This window comes from Tachyglossus aculeatus, chromosome 2 (assembly GCF_015852505.1).
Source record: "Tachyglossus aculeatus isolate mTacAcu1 chromosome 2, mTacAcu1.pri, whole genome shotgun sequence".
Taxonomy (NCBI): Eukaryota; Metazoa; Chordata; class Mammalia; order Monotremata; family Tachyglossidae; genus Tachyglossus; species Tachyglossus aculeatus.
In genome coordinates this window covers 65,391,128-65,408,500 of record NC_052067.1, presented here as the reverse complement: position 1 = coordinate 65,408,500, position 17,373 = coordinate 65,391,128, and the positions used below count along the sequence as shown (strand labels likewise).

Here is a 17,373-nt window from a genome sequence, read left to right as displayed (position 1 = left end):
AAGATACAACAAGGTGACAGACACATTTCCTGCCCACAATGAACTTAGAGTCTAGAGGGGAAGACAGACATTAATATAAATAAATAAATGACAGATACGTGCGTAAGTGCCGTGGGGCTGAATGGGGGATGAATAAAGGGAGCAAGTCAGGGAGATGCAGAAGCGAGTGGGAGGATACGAAATGAGGGCTTAGTCAGGGAAGGCCTCTTGGACATGTGCCTTGAATGAGGCTTTGAAGGTGAGGATAGCAGTTGTCTGTCAGGTATGAAAAGGGAGGGTGTTCCACGCCAGAAGCAGGATGTGGGTGAGAGGTTTGCAGTGAGATAGATGAGATCGAGGTACAGTAAGTACACCCCAAATTGCAAGAGGATGTGCCAAGTGGGAGAGCAAAGAACTAATAATTGTAGTATTTGTTAAGTGCTTATTAGGTGCCGGGCACTGTACTAAGCGCTGATGCCACATACTGGCTATCTAATGCTTCCATGCCCTTTAGGACAACTCTGGAAATATCCTTTTAAGAGATAGTGCCATTTTATCATCCATTGTTCTTTCTTTTCTTTTTTTACAGTTGAGGTGGCCCAGTGGGGTTCCCCAAAAGCTTGCACCTTGGCCCAGCAATCCCTATACCCAATATTTCAAACAAAGATGCTAAATCTTATAACGACATTAAATAACACTATTGTAATAGTGTGGATGGGGATAATTTTTCAACCTTAGAGGCTGACTGACTTCCTCCTGAAAAGAGAGAAATGGGCAGGACACAAGAGCTTCATTTCCCAGGAAATATCAATCAATCAGTGTTATTTATTGAGCACTTACTATGTGCAGAGCAATGTGCTAGCAGTTGAAAGGGTACAATGCAATGGAAATAGCAGACACTTTCCTTGCCCATAAAGAGCGTACAGTCTAGGGGGGGAGGCCCACGTCGATATAATTTAAAGATATGCACATTAAGTGCTGTGGGGTAGGGGGTGGGGTGAATATCTAATTGCCAAAGGTCACAAATCCAAGTGAAGAAAAATATAATCGAGTTGGTAGACACGTTTCCTGACCACAAGGAGCTTACAGTCTACTGCAGGTATTACTTTCAAATGTAAGACCAAGCCCATTTTTCCCACAACCTGAGCCATTTGTCCGCATGTGCCATTTAGTGTATTCCATTAATAATACTTAATAGATTTCATCTTCAGGTTAACATTCATTAACCAGCTAAAAGTCTCCTCAAAGCCCTTGGAGATAGAAGGGTTATAACCCATATTTTCCAGTTCCGATATTCAAAGACAAAGGAGATTAGTCTATTTGTCTCTGTGCAAGTTCCCTCATTTGCAAAATGGTGATTCAATACCTTTTTCTCCTGCCTACTTAAGACTGTGTGGGACCTGACTAGTCTGTATCAACCCCAGCACTTAGTACATTGCTTGGCACATAGGAAGTGCTTAATAAATGCCACAATTATTTCCTTGGGTCTTCAAGCACAGAACTTTTCAAGCCAGAGTAAAAGAACCTCTGGGTGACTTTAAAGTTGGAAGCAGCCTGGTCTAGTGGAAAGAACCTGGGCTGGGAGTCAGAAGATCTATATTCTAATCCCAGATCTGCCAAATGTCTGCTGAGTGATCTTGGGCAAGTCTACGCACTTTTCTACGCTTCAGTTACCTCATTTGCAAAATGGGGATTAAGAATATGAGCCCCATGTGGGACATGGACTGTGTCCAACCTGATCAACTCCAGTATCTACTCCAGTGCTTAGTACAGTGCCTGGTACTTAGTAAGCTCTTAACAAAGACCATTAAAAAGAAAAAAAATAGTTTCAGGAGGACAGGCATTTACAGCAGCAGCAATACCCATATCTCCTCCCACTTCTGAGCTGTTTATGGCTGGATTCCCAGAAGGCGAGAATTCTGGAAAGCCCATCAAGAAGCAGAGAAACAGTTGGAGCAAATGAGATGAGAAACTGCTCTTGCCACCGTTGCTGTTGCCTCCTCCAGAGTCTGTGCAAAGAATGGCTTTGCAGCTCTGGAAGCAGAGGTTCCACAGTGTAGTGTCACACACAGTTCCACAGTGTAGTGGTTATCATGTCTGCTTTACATGCAGAAAGTCCTGGGTTCCCCCTCTGGACTGGAAACATGCTGCGGGCATGGAACCTGTCTGTCAACTTCTGTTGCATTGTACTCTCCCAAGTGCTCAGTACAGTGCTCTGCACATGGTAAGTGCTCAATAAATACTACCGATGATGAACTCTGGGGAGCATCATGCATCTACTGTAAAGCTTAACAACAGTGCTTGGCACACAGTAATAATAATAATAATAATGATGGCATTTATTAAGCGCTTACTATGTTCAAAGCACTGTTCTACGCACTGGGGAGGTTACAAGGTGATCAGGTTGTCCCACAGGGGGCTCATAGTCTTAATCCCCATTTTACAGATCAGGTCACTGAGGCACAGAGAAGTTAAGTGACTTGTCCAAAGTCACACAGCTGACAATTGGCAGAGCCGGGATAGTAAGCACCTATCAAATACCACAGAGGTAGATGCAGGATTTTCTCTTCTCACTTCTTCTATTCCCTTGCTCCGGTGACTATGTGTGAGATGGAGAGGGAGGGAGGGAGAGGAAAAGAGAGAGAGAGAGAGAGAGAGAGAGAGAGAGAGACAGAGAGAGAGAGAGAGAGAGACAGAGAGAGAGAAAGGAAGAGGAACAGAGAGAGAGAGAATGAATGTCTGTGTGAGAGGTGAGTAGTGTATGAGGGAAGATAGTACTTCAGGTGAAATCTCCTTAGAGCAAGGGGATAGTTTCTATAAAACCAATCAAATGTACTTATTGAGCCCTTACTGTGTGCAGAGCATTGTACTAAATGCTTGGGTGAGTTCAATATAACAGAGTTGGTAGACACATTCCCTGCCCACATAAAAGATTGTAAAGTCCTGATTCTTAGATCTCCCTTCCTAGTTTGTATCTAGGATTTCACCAGGCAAGCTAAAAACCCAAAGTCTTTAGTTTTATTGTTTTTTTTAAAGAAAGTCATCTCCTGAGCACTTAGTACAATGCTAAGTACTTAGACCAGTGCTTTGCACACAATAAGTGCTCAATAAATGGTATGGTGACAAGTATTCTAAAGTGGGACACGCATTTTCACACTTAGCCACAGAGATAAGTCAGGGTTGCTACCTTGAGGTGGGGAGTAGTCATCAGAGTCAGTGTCACTCTCACTGCTGTCTTCTACCAGGAAGCTGGGATAGTTCCAGGACATGCTCAGGATACCGTCAGACTCATGCAGGAGAACATGGGCCAGCATCCTGCCATGGCAATCCATGACGATCACTTGCCCGTCAGCTGTGCCAAACAGAACCTAAGAAGAAAACATTGGCCCAGTTACTTGAGCAGAAAGAGCAACCTTGCTCCTCTAGGGGAGATTTGGAGCTTGCCTGTCCAGAGATTGGTGGGGTGCCGGCATCAATCTCTCATCAATGGAGTTCACTGAAAGCCCACTCTAGGAAAATGGGTTCAGAGCTGTTCCAGATAGGGCCTGGGTGGTGGGAGTAGTCACAGCTTTCATGGATTGTACTCGGCAACAGCAGCTAGACTGGGAGAGAAGAAGGAATCGCCATGTTGCTCACAGCACAGTGACAGCCCTGCTCTGGAAAGAACAGCTTTGGATGGTAAGTCGTTGCCTCGGGGTGGCACGGTTCTTGAAGTGCTCAGATTGACCAACCTGCTGGAGATTCAAGACGGCATCCAAACCAGAATGCTCATCAAGATGGCTGCCTCACACAAGCAGAGTCTTTGCCATGCTCTTCTGTTGTAGTACATGTGTGGCAGCCATCTTTGCTTCCTTTGTCAGTGATTTTTCCTTTCTCTCTCATCCTTCCCAATCTCCCCTGAAATGTCTCTACCAAAAAGTCTGTTTTCTAAGTTTTCTTTAGGTGCTGTGAGATCGGTGTGGTAAAATGCAGGGAGGGTTAAACGTTGCTAGGCTTGGGAGGGGGCAGTAGGAGTAGTAACAGTAATATTAAGTGCTTAGTGTGTACAGAGCACACACTGGGAAAGGGTACACAGGTGGGAATTAGCAACAGGGCTTGTCCCTTGTGGGGCTCACGATTTATGAATATAAACGAGAGAGAGGAATGGAGACAGTCACACTCACGAGCAATGAAACAACATAAAAGCCAAGGACAGATACAAAGTGCCCAAACTAAAAACAAAAGCCAGTAGGGAGCTGTGGTTCCTGTGTGTTCTACTAAGTGGCAAGCACTGTTCTAAGCTCTGCGGTAGATACAAGGTAATCAGCTTGGACATAGTTCCTATCCCACGTGGGGCTCACAGTCAATCATTTCGTATGTGAGGGAACTGAGGCACAGAGAAGTAAAGTGACTTGCCAAAGGTCACACAGCAGCCAAGTGGCAGAGGCAGGATTAGAACCTGAGATACTGAAATACTGTGGGTATTGAAATAGAACCTGAAATAGCATGGCACAGTGGATGGAGAATGGGCTTGTGAGTCAGAAAGTCACAGGTTCTAATCCCAACTCCACCACTTGTCTTCTGTGTGACCTTGGGCAAGTCACTTCACTTCTGTGTGCTTCAGTTCCCTCATCTGGAAAATGGGGATTGAGACTGTGAGCCCTAAATGGGACAGGGACAGTTTCCACACTACTTGCTTGTATCCACCCCACACTTGTACAGTGCCTGGCACATAGTAAGTGCCTAACAAATGTTACATTTCTTATTGTTAGTACTAACCCAGGTCCTCCTTCCCGCTTTAGTGCACCGGCAGTAACACACGATGACGTCCCACTGCCCCGGGCAACTGACATGGTCACATCACACGATGGGCAACAAACTAGACTCTTGTCGCACATCATCCTGACCCTGCTGCTCTCAACCACCCTGCTGTGGACAGCAGTGGCTAAGTCCACGTGGATCTTAAGGGTTTTGCTGTGGAGGCAGCATGTGCTGGGAGCTAGGCTGGGATCCTCTACGAACCTAGGGCAGGAGGAGGGGGCAGCAGAGGAGAGAGAGAGAGAAGAAGTTGCAGGGGGCTTCCCTTTTTCATTCATTAATTCATTCAATCGTATTTATTGAGCGCTTACTGTGCGCAGAGCACTGTACTAAGCACTTGGGAAGTACAAGTTGGCAACGTATAGAGACAGTCCCTACCCAACAACGGGCTCACAGTCTAGAAGGGGGAGACAGACAACAAAACAACACATGTGGACAGGTGTCAAGTCGTCAGAACAAACAGAATTAAAGCTAAATGCACATCATTAACAAAAATAGAATAGTAGATATGTACACGTAAAATGAATAAAGTAATAAATCTGTACAAACATATATACAGGTGCTGTGGGGAGTGGAAGGAGGTAGGGTAGGGGGATGGAGAGGAGGAAAGGAAAATGGGGGCTCAGTCTGGGAAGGCCTCTTGGAGGAGGTGAGCTCTTAGTAGGGCTTTGAAGGAAGGAAGACAGCTAGCTTGGCAGATGTGTGGAGGGAGGGCATTCCAGGACAGGGGGAGAACATGAGCCGGGGGTTGACGGTGGGACAGGTGAGAATGAAGTACAGTGAGGAGGATAGCGGCAGAGGAGCAGAGGGTGCGGGCTGGGCTGTAGAAGGAGAGAAGGGAGGTGAGGTAGGACGGAGGACTGTTAATCCTGTCTCCTCTTCCTATCTTCTTTCTCCACCACTAATCCTGGACCACCTCCTCCTCCGGATCGAACCTGGGGAGTTCCAGTACTCTACCGGTCTCGGCTGTGGGAGGGAGAGTCAAGCAGAGGCATATCCATTCTATTCCTAGCTTGGGAAGAGTGGAAGGCAATCTGCCCCAAGTCAAAACTCACCAATGCTGGGTAGAGGAGGCATGGGAGAGAGTCGCGGGTAGAGACTCAAGTTTACCACGTGGAGGGAAGCAATGGTAAACAATTTCTGAATTTTTATCAAGAAAATACTTTGGATAAACTACCAGAATGATTGCAGGTGGAGGCAGGGTGCTCTGGGAGAGGTGTGTCCATGGAGTCGCTATGGGTCAGAGACGACTCGACAACATAAAACGAGACAAGACTCCTGGACCTCTGGCTTGGCTCTCAACACCCATGGACAGCCCCCTCTTCCAGCTTTGGCTCCCTAAAATATGGTCCCCTTAACCATAAAGGCAATAAAGGCATTGTGAAGGGCTGATCAAAACTGTACATTCGTCAGTTTCTCATTAAATGCAGTGCTTATTGTAGAAGTTTTTATTCGAGATGCAAAATCGGGGTAACTGGTGAGATTGATCTGATTCTGCATCAACAGAAAAGATGAGTTAATCACGGAGCATCCTTGATGTGTGAGAATGAGTAAAAAAACCTACCAATTGCTAAAAGTAAAATTAGAGAAGCAGTGTGGCCTAGGAGACAGCGCAGGCCTGGCAGTCAGAAGGACCTGGGTTCTAATTTAGGCTCTGCCAACTGATTGTTGTGTGACCTTGGGCAATTCACTTAACTTATCGGTGACTCGGTTTCCTCAACTGTAAAATGGGAATACCTGTTCTCCCTCCTACTTAGGCTGTTAGACCCATGGGAGGAACTGTTCCTGATCTAATTAACTTGTACCTACCCCAGCACTTAGACGAGTGCTTGACACATAATAAGTGCTTAACAAATTCCATGCAAAATAAAAAAAAAAAGAATGACATCACAATCAAGTGGGCAAGATGAGGATGGGGTTTAGTTCGTGTGTTTAGAAGGAAAGAAGCTTATGAGTAGCCAGGAGAGAGCAGATATGCAAATTTGAGAGTTGATTAAATTTTGGAAATGTGAGCCCATGGTGATACTCTGTTGTCCTCATTTATCACCTAATCCTGTGATTAGGTGAATCAGGTGAATCACCTAATCACCTGTGATTATTTAGAGGGAATTCCAGGAAACATTGGCATTATTCTGGACTCATCTCCCACATTATCAAACTGTCACCAAATCCTACATATCTGTAATTTTATTTATATTAATGTCTGTCTCCCCCTCTAGGCTGTATGCTCATTGTGGACAAGGAATGTGTCGGTTATTTTGCTACACTGTCCTCTCCAAAGCACTTAGTACAGTGCTCTGCACACAGTAAGTGCCCAATAAATACCATCCATTGACTGACTTACTAACAAGCTAATCAGTTTGTAGACAGTCCATGTCCTACATGGTGCTCACCTTAAGTCCCATTTTACAGATGAGGTAGCTGAGGCACACAGAAGTGAGGTGAGTTGCCAAAGGTCACACAGCAGACAAGTGGCAGAGCAGGGATTAGAACCCAGGTGCTTGTTTAAAAGAAATCAAGTAATCTCAGAAAATTTCAAAAGAAATATTCTCCTGACATTCAGCCTCACATTTATATACAGTGGTATTTAGACTTCCCCAAAAAAAACCAAACCAGTCAAGTGTTCCTGCAGTGGGAAATTCCCACTTTCAAAATAGATGTTCACTCAGCCTACCATAGGGTTTACTTAGTAGTGTTAGCACTAGTGGATGAATCAGTTGTTACTTTCTCTTTTCTTAATTAAAAAAGATCTCCACTAGCATTTTTTCAGTTTATATTATGGGAAGAGACCTTCACATCTCTGAATATGTGATTGTTAATTTGGAGCTCCAAGTGACAGGATGAAGCAGGAAACTTCTGACTGGGTGTCACATTCCCTGCTCTGAGATCACTCAGTCGATAAAAATATTATTTTCAGAAAGAGAAAGCTATCCCTGTTGAGAGTTAGAGACTATCTTGTTTTCTATTTACAGTTTTGAAGTGAGGACTTCAGACAGCACCCACCTCTTCCTGATATTGGCTTATTTTTAAGCCAAGGTTTTCAGTGGTTTATTTTGAAGCCAAGGTGTTAGAAATCAAAAGTACCATTTTGCCTCTAGAAAGAGATCTATGGGGATGACTCAGCAACAAATGACAAAAATTCCTCAGTTTAGCAGGTCATTTATCCAGTGATGCTTAAGGAAAGTAAGGAATGAGTCAACTCACAGCCAGTGAGCCTCAAAGCTGAAACTATTATTTGAGGAAGAGAAACAAACATCTCATTTTACATTACCCTGCCAGATATTTAGACTAAGGTGACCCAAAATGGGAGTTACTCACCTAGAAATTTTGTTCTGCAAAGAAGTATCTCCTCAGCGCTTCACTCTAGACATTCCTCTGCAGTTACTGCTGCACTGTACTCTCCCAAGCACTTAGTACAGTGCTCTGCACACAGTAAGTGCTCAATAAATATGACTGAATAATTGAATGAATGAGAGATGATAGCTATAAGGAGTCGAGACCCCCAAGGCCCACCTGTCACAGAACCTAACAGCTTCATTTCAGCCAGTTTTCAACTTTAGAAGAGGATGACAGTGACTCATTATGACTCATTACATATGAAAAGGCTACACTCAGGTTTCCCGTCCAGGGTCCTACCTGGAGAGTTTCCAGTACTCTCTAGTCCAGAGAAGCACCATGGCTCAGTGAAAAGAGCCCGGGCTTTGGAGTCAGAGGTCATGGGTTCAAATTCCGGCTCCACCACTTGTCAGCTGTATGACTTTGGGCAAGTCACTTAACTTCTCTGGGCCTCAGTTCCCTCATCTGTAAAATGGGGATTAAGACTGTGAGCCCCCCGTGGGACAACCTCATCACCTTGTAAGCTCCTCAGCACTTAGAACGGTGCTTTGCACATAGCTAGCGCTTAATAAATGCTATCATTATTATTATTACTACTCTAACAGTCTCAGCAATGGGAGGGAGAGTCAAGCAGAGGCCTACCCATTCCATTCCTAGCTTGGGCAGTGGCTAGGGAGTGGAATGCAATCTGCTACAAGTCAAAACTCACCCATACTGCGTCAGCCCTTTCCTCCCCATCCAAACCGCTACCTTGCTGGTTCAATCTCTCATCCTATACTGACTGGATTACTGCATCAGCCTCCTCTCTGATCTCCCATCGTCCTGCCTCTCCCCACTTCAGTCTATACTTCACTCCACTGCCCGGATTATCTTTGTGCAGAAATGTTCTGGGCATGACACTCTCCTCCTCAGAAATCTCCAGAGGCTGCCTGTCAACCTACGAATCAAGCAAAAACTCCTCACTCTCGGCTTCAAGACTCTCCATCACCTCGCCACCTACTTCACCTCCCTTCTCTCCTTCTACAGCCCAGCCCACACCCTCCGCTCCTCTGCCGCTAACCTCCTCACTGTACCTTGTTCTCGCCTGTCCTGCCGTCAAGTCACAGCCCACGTCCTCCCCCTGGCCTGGAATGCCCTCCCTCCACACATCCGCTAAGCTAGCTCTCTTCCTCCCTTCAAAGCCTTACTGAGAGCTCACCTCCTCCAGGACGCCTTCCCAGACTGAGCCCTTTTTCCTCTACTCCTTCCCAACCCCCCAGCCCTACCTCCTTCCCCTCCCCACAGCACCTGTATATATTTTTGTACAGACTTATTACTCTATTTTACTTATACATATTTACTATTTATTTTGTTAATGATGTGCATATTGTTTTAAATCTATTTGTTCTGACGATTTTGACACCTGCCTACATGTTTTGTTTTGTTTTACATGTTTTATTGTTTGTCTCCCCCTTCTAGACTGTGAGCCCATTGTTGGGTAGGGGCCATCTCTATATTTTGCCAACTTGTACTTCCCAAGTGTTTAGTACAGTGCTCTGTACACAGTAAGTGCTCAATAAATATGACTGAATGAATGAAAGAGTCGAGGGAGGAGACTCGAGTTTACTGCACAGAAGATGGCAAGGTAAACCACTTCTATATTTTTACCAAGAAAATTCTATGGATACACTATACCAGAATGATTGCAGATGGAGAGTGGGGCGTTCTGGGAGAGATGTGTCCGTGGTTTCGCTATGGGTCAGAAATGACTCGATGACATAAAACAAGATCCTCAGGTTAAATGAATATATTTCCACTAAATTGTTATTTATATATGAATACACACACACACACACACACACACACACACACACACACACACACACACACACACACCTCCACCCCCACCCCCAAGTCACAACTGGAGATTCCATCTCCTAAGAGGGAACAGTGTTAGGCAACCTACACAATAGATGCTCAATAAATACCACTGATGGATGGCTGTGATGAGCATATAAGACCACAGGGTTATAGGTGAATAATCCTATTTTTTCAAGTTGGGAAGGCCTTTTGTAGTCCATAGCAAAGGGACAACTAAGAATGGGGAAAATAATGTTTTGCATGAAGCAAGACTAAATAGTAGTAATTTACCAAACTTTCAGGAGTGAAACCAGTGATCCACGTTGCTACTCTTCTAATTACTCCTAAAAGAATGTTTGCGGTGGGGGGAGGGGGGGAGTGAGAGGGTAGGGGGAGGAAAGGAAGTCTCCCAAGGAATTTTGCTTTTCAAGAGTATGCTAGTATTCTCCTCACAGAACTAAAAACAATCTGCAAGTCATTTGTAGATTTGTCTTTGTGATAGTCCAAGGATTCAGAGAATGAGCTTCAAAGGAATTTAAAGGCTGTGCATGCTTTATGAGAGCCCCTCATTTTGTCTAACTTGTCTCTAATCAGCCCTCAGGCATAAACTGCATAAAACTCACTTCCTTATCAATTTCACAACGTTTTGGGGAAAAGGTGGAGCCCACTATTTTTGATGCAAATTAATGTGATGCTCCTTCAGTGTGAAACTTGGGTGCGTGTGAAAAATTCCAAAATCTCAGAACAGGGAAGATAACAGCAGTGCCTAAGCTGAATTTCAAGCTTCCTGCTTAGACCATTTCCATCAGAAATAGTCTTCCATGACAGAAACATCAAAGGACCCCAAAATGAAGGTTTGAAAGAGGTACCAGGATCACCTCAGTGCTCCAAAAAGTAGAAAATTTGGTAAGAGGACTGGATGTTAGGCTGGGGATACCTCTATGCTACTTTCAAATATTCGTCAAAGCCCAAGATGGATCATAGATGGATGCTGATCAAAGTTCATTTGAGAAGTTAGTTTTAGACTAGGGAGTGAGAAAACGAAAAAAAAAAGGGAGCAGAAAAAGTCTTCGGCTACATTAAAAATACCAGGAAAAAAGGTGACATCTTTAAAGATCCTGTGTCAGAGACAGCACCAAACACCTAGTTTCATCTGCTTTCACTGTTTTTATATTTGTTTATATATAGAGATTTATGTTATATATGTATAGCAGATATATATATATATATGTATATATATATTTATATATAAATCAATCGTCTTTCTTGAGCACTTACTGTGGGCAGAGCACTGTATTAAGTGCTGGGAGAATACAACACAACACTATAGCAGACACATTCCCTGCCCACAATGAGCTTACAGTCTATTTATGGAAGTAATTCACTCTTCTCTAGGGCAAAGGTACACAATGAGATTAAGGTTCCAAGGCATTTTACCAACTGAGAAAGGGTCCTTGCGATGCCCAGTTGAGACCTCAAACCCAAACGGCGAACGCTCCATTTTGGGTTTTCAACTACTGAGGTGAAGTCTCAAAAGTAAGTCTCTGATTTCACAACTTTCCTATGCTCTGAAATGGCCCAGTGACAGGACTCCATACAGGTAGACAAGAATTCAGTGTTAGCTGGATTGATTGAATACACGTAGGGTTTTATAATTTATCTGCTTGAAGTGTCTGCCATTGCATTCTATTCTGCCACATAAAAAGCCAAAGCCAGATCCATTTCCATACATTATGTGTTTCCTTTCATAAAGATTTAGATGAGGGCTCGCATTTTTGTCGACATACACTCTGTAGAATTGATAGTCTACATATGAATGGAAAGCGTACCAGGTTGTCTTAGAAAGTGGTGAGAGCATTTCAATCAATCAATCAAGAGTATTTATTGAGCACTTACTAATGAGAATCATTAGAAGCACTTCTAATGAGAAGCAGTGTGGCTGAGAAGCAGTGTGGCTTAGTGGAAAGAGCCCGGGTTTGGAAGTCAGAGGTCGTGGGTTCTAATCCCGTCTACATCACTTGTCTGCTGTGTGACCTCAAGCAAGTCAGTTAAGTTCTCTATGCCTCAGTTACTTCATCTGTAAAATGGGGATTATGACTGTGAGCCCCATGTGGGAAAACCTGATTACCTTGTATCTACCCCAGCACTTAGAACAGTGCTTGGCACACAGTAGGCGCTTAACAAATACCATAATTTTTTGAGAAGCAGTGTGGCTTAGTGAAAAGAGCACGGGCTCAGGAGTCAGAGGTCATGGGTTCTAATCCCGGTTCTGCCACCTGTCAGATGTGTGACCCTTGGGCAACTCACTTAACTTCTCCATGCCTCAGTTACCTCATCTGCAAAATGGGGATTGAGACTGTGAGCCCCACATGGGACAACCTGATTACCTTGTATCTACCCGAGCTCTCAGAACAGTGCCTGGGACATAGTAAGTGCTTAACAAATACCATCATTATTATTATTATTATTGTTATATCTGGAGGTACTGAAACCAATCAGGATGGAATTGGATCTATTAGGAGTGAACTCCCTAGATGCCAGAACTATAGCCAATTTTTAGATTATGCTAGTATAAAAATAACAATGTGACACCATCTTTAACTGTTCCTTCACATTGGTAATTTTTTATGGTATTTATTAAGTGCTTACTATGTGCCAAATACTGGTCTAAATGCTGGGGTAGATACAAGTTAATCAGGTTAGATAGAGTCCCTGTCCCACATGGGGCTCAGAGTCTAAGTATTGGGGGAGAACAGGTAATGAAACCCCATTTTACAGCTGAGGCATAGACAGGCAGTATGGCCTAGTGGAAAGAGTACAGGCCTGGGAATCAGATGACCTGGATTCTAATCCTGCTCTGCTACTTGTTTGTTGTGTGGCCCTGGGCAAATCACTTAACTTTTCTGTGTCTTTTCTGTGTCTCAGCTACCTCATTTGTAAAATGAGGATTAAGACTGTAAGCCTCAGGAGGGACAGGAACTGTGCCCAACCTGATTACCTTGTGCTTGGTACAGTGCCTGGCACAAAATAAATACCACTGGAAAAAAAAAGTCAAGTGACTTGTCCAAGGTCACACAACTTTCCCAAGGACACTTCAAAGAATGTGTCTCATAGGTCCAGCATGGATCATGTCACATCAGGGTTGTAGGAAAGAAGAATCAGGAAGAGAAATTTCTTCCCTTTTCTGAAGAGGGGCATGTCTCTATAGCTTGTTTTTAGTGTTTCTGTTTCCCTTAGGACTGAGATGGTGTTCTGGTTGGAGTGGTATTAGTAAACTTTTCTGTTCAGGACTCACTGAAATGACCCACTTGTACGATGTGATGCTGCACCATTTTGTATGAACTGTTGTAGACCTTTTCCAAGAGACTGAATTTTTGTGGCTACAAAAGCTCTAAGTTCCTGAAGACGTAGGAACCCCCATTTCTGATCCCTGTTACTCTGGTTCTTAGGATAGGACTGAATGAAGATCAAACCACTAAAGCTGAATTTGGCTGCAGCAGAGATCATGGGAGTTTGGGAGTTGAGGTTTGTTCTGGCCACTGAAACGTTTTTGGGTTGCTAACCAGAATTTATTTGGTACTCTGAGTGGTAAATATGGGCCATAATATATGAATGGTCTAATTTTGGTGACTAGCTTTCTGGAATTTAGCCTCAATGTTAGGTCTGAACAGGCATTTATTGATGTGATTGTGAATATGAACAGGTATTCATATTACCCCTCTCAACTGCATGCTCATATGGACAGGGAACGTATCTGCTATTTCTGTTATATTGTACTCTCCCAGTACAGTACTCTACGTACAGTAAATACTCAATTAATACCATTGATCGACTGATTAAGAGATGTTCTCTACCACGGACACAATTTAGTTTATCACATATGTCACTGGTGGCCTAGTGGAAAGACCAAAGTTCTGGGAATCAGAGGCCCTGGGTTCTAATCCCGGCTCCACCACTTGTCTGCTCTGGGATCTTGGGAAAGTCATAACTTCTCTTGGGCCTCAGTTATCTCACCTGTAAAATGGGGATTAAATCCTCCCTCCTCCAACTCAGACTGTGAGCCCCATGTGGGCCTGTGTCGAACCTGATTAGCTTGTATTTACCCCAGCGCCTAGTACAGTGGCTGGCAATTGTAAGCACTTAACAAATACCAAAAAAAAGGGGAAACTCCAATGACTTTGGCATCTTCCACTTTATTTCAATCACTTCTAAGATGCCCTTGAGAGGATCATATTTAACTGAAGACCACAGTTTGCCATCAAACTAATGGTTCTTGAGGCAAATGCAAGAGCATTTGTTTCTTGAAGGGCTCGTGTCCTTGGAGATAAAACCCTGGGTAAGAAATGCAAACTCAAAGTCAGAGTCTCTTTTACTCTCTACCACCTCGGAGATGGGCCCTTTCAGCACCAATGGTTTGAGGATTGGGAGTTGACCAGTAGCAGTAGAAGGCAACCAGGGGAGGGGATGGATTTCTGGTTGGGAAAAATACCATAGCTCTACATTTAAACCATGCCACAGGATTTTAAAAAGTTCCAGGAAAGGAAATTACCTAATCCCTCTTGGTAACTGACTGGGAGTCAGAAGTACCTGGGTTCTAATCCTGGCTTTGCCACTTATCTGCTATGTGACCTTGGGCAAGTCACTTCACTTCTCTGTGCTTCAGTTACCTCAGCTGTAAAATGAGGATTAAGACAGTGAGCCCCGTGTGACCCTCTGATCAACCCAATTTGCTTGTTTGCACCCAGCGCTTTTAATAGTGCCTGGCACATAGTAAGCACCTAACAAATGTCACAATTATTATTATTATCTCTCCAGCAGAAAACAAACTTCAGGACCAGATGTCCTCATCAGGCAACCTTTCATAAAAATTAGGAGGCCCCACTACTTTTGATACTCCCAGTAGGAGATTTCCTGTTAAGTGCTATAGGGTTTGGCTTGCAGCTGCAAAATTTACAGGAGATTAGTAACTGTTTAGAAAAAAACAGTATTCTTTTTTTATATTAGTAATACAATGACGATTTACACAATGAGTGACTGCAACATGTGGTCAGGGAACATGTCTATCAACTCTGCTTTACCGTACTCTCCCAAGCGCTTAGTACTGTGCTCTGCACACAGTAAGTGTTCAATATCACTGAGTGACCATAAACAATAGGTCGGGATTCCCTATAAGATCTCAGTAGCCCAGAAGTGAGGTAGTCTAAGGAAAGCTTGATTGTATACATGAGATGGAAGGGATTTGGGTATCCTTTTCATATATCTTATCATACAGTAGTATCCACTGGGTTCCTACTGTATGCAGTACACTGTACTAAGAGCTTGGGAGAGTACAAGAAGATTAGTTTATATTGAGACACAATGTCTGATCTCAAGAAGCTTACAATCCAGAGGTGGAGACAGACACAAACATGAATTTTAGATAGGAGGAAGTAATGGAGTATATTGTCCTCTCCCAATCACTTAGTACAGTGCTCTGCACACAGTAAGTGCTCAATAAATACCATGGACGATGACGATGCCATTGTGAGGTTGTGAGTACTTACGTAGTGCATAGCACTGAAATGGCAGAGAGGGAACATAATCTGGAGATACTGAGAATCAATCAGGAAAGGCCTACATGTGACAGAAGAAGAAGGATGGCCTAATGGAAAGACCACAGGGCTGGGAGTCAGAGGACCTGGCTTCTGATCCCGGGTTCGCTACTCATCTGCTGTGTGACCTTGGCAAAGTCACCTAACTTCTCTGGGCCTCAGTTTCCTCAACTGTAAAATGGGCATTTGATATCTGTTCTCCCTCCTACTTACACTGGGAGCCCCATGTGCACCAGGGAGTGTGTCCAACCTTATTATCTTGTATCCACCCCCGTGCTTAGAACAATGCTCAACACATAGTAAGCGCTTAACAAATACCATTAAAAACAAGCAAACAAAAAAGAGCAAAGAAAGGATGACTGGAACTCACAGAGAAAAAGGAACAGAAAACAATGTATGATGGTGCAATTTTCATCAGTCTACAAGTGACAATCATCTGCTTTGCTGAAAAGGTTGGGGGCTGGGCAGGGTGGATTGCCAAGTTCATCGTATAAAAAATATATGATATACATGTCTAAATGTTTATTTTTATAATAACCACTTTACATTCACTTTCCAGTGGTGGAGGAAGAGAGGTACTGGTCAGAGCTTTAACAAACAAGCTCCTCTGCTTTGTTAGCACTGGGTTTTTTAAAAACCCACACTGAAAATATGTCAAAAATGAAGAGGCCAAAAACCTAAAAAAAAAGAGACAGCGAGAGAAGGGTAAGAAAGGTTGTAGGTTGAGAACAATGTAAAAGGATAAAAGGATATCTTCCAACAAGAAAAGGGAAAAAAGGAAAGGAAATAGGAGAAAGGAAAGAGGACACAAAGAAAGAGATGAGGGATTGAGGGATTGTCCCTTGGGGCCATAGTGGGGCTCTATACAAGCAAGTCCATACTTCACTCAGCTGCCTGAATCATTTTTCTACAAAACCGTTCAGTCCACGTTTCCCCACTCCTCAAGAACTTCCAGTGGTTGTCCATCCACTTCCACATCAAACAGAACCTCCTCACCATCGGCATTAAAGCACTCGATCCTCTTGCCACCTCCTCCTACCTTACCTCGCTGCTTTCCTACTACAAACCAGCCCACACCCTTCACTCCTCTAATGCCAACCTACTCACTGTACCTCGATCTCGTCAATCTCGTGGCGACCTCTCGCCCATGTCCTGCCTCTGGCCTCTAACGTCCTCCCTTCTCATATCTGGCAGATGATCATTCTCCCCACCTTCAAAACCTCCAAGAGGCCTTCCCCTCCTAAGCCCTTATTTCCCACTCCTTTCTGAGTTGTCTCAATTTGCTCCCTTTACTCACCTCTTCCTCAGGCCCACAGCACTTACATACATATCTGTAATTTATTTATTTATTTATAATAATGTCTGTTTCCCTCTCTAGACTACAAGTTCATTGCGGGCAAGGGGATGTGTCTACCAACTCTTTATGTAGTACTCTCCCAAGCACTTGGTACAGTGCTCTGGACACAGTAAAGTGCTCAATAAATGTAACACTGATTGGTTGATAGTAGATTTGTGTCAAAGCACAGTAAGAGAAGCTGAGTAATAGATGGGCAGACCAGTGTTGCAATCCCTGACTGACTTGGAGAAAGTCACTGAATCAATCAACAGCAGCTACTATGTACGGTGTTACCAGATGAAGAAAATAATCCACCTACTCCTCTCAGCCTGTAAGCCCTATGTGGGACAAGGGCTGATTCTCATCTACACATCTTGTGTCTACCTCAGGGATTACTACAGTGCTTTGCACCCAGTAAGTGCTTAAACCCTACAATCATTAGTTGAAAATCCATTTTCTCTCGTTCTGACCTTGGAGGAGACTGAAGAGAGCCAG

At 43.8% G+C, this 17,373-nt stretch overlaps 1 protein-coding gene across 3 annotated transcripts in view; it reads right to left on the bottom strand.

The window, feature by feature from the left end:
* Positions 1-17,373, bottom strand: part of TULP4 (TUB like protein 4) — a 269,950-nt gene that overhangs the window by 51,804 nt on the left and 200,773 nt on the right. For all 3 annotated transcript variants that reach the window (XM_038770540.1, XM_038770541.1, XM_038770542.1), the window contains one exon: positions 3,167-3,347. In XM_038770540.1, the coding sequence (XP_038626468.1) occupies positions 3,167-3,347 (181 nt within the window). The remainder of the gene's footprint in view (positions 1-3,166; positions 3,348-17,373) is intronic.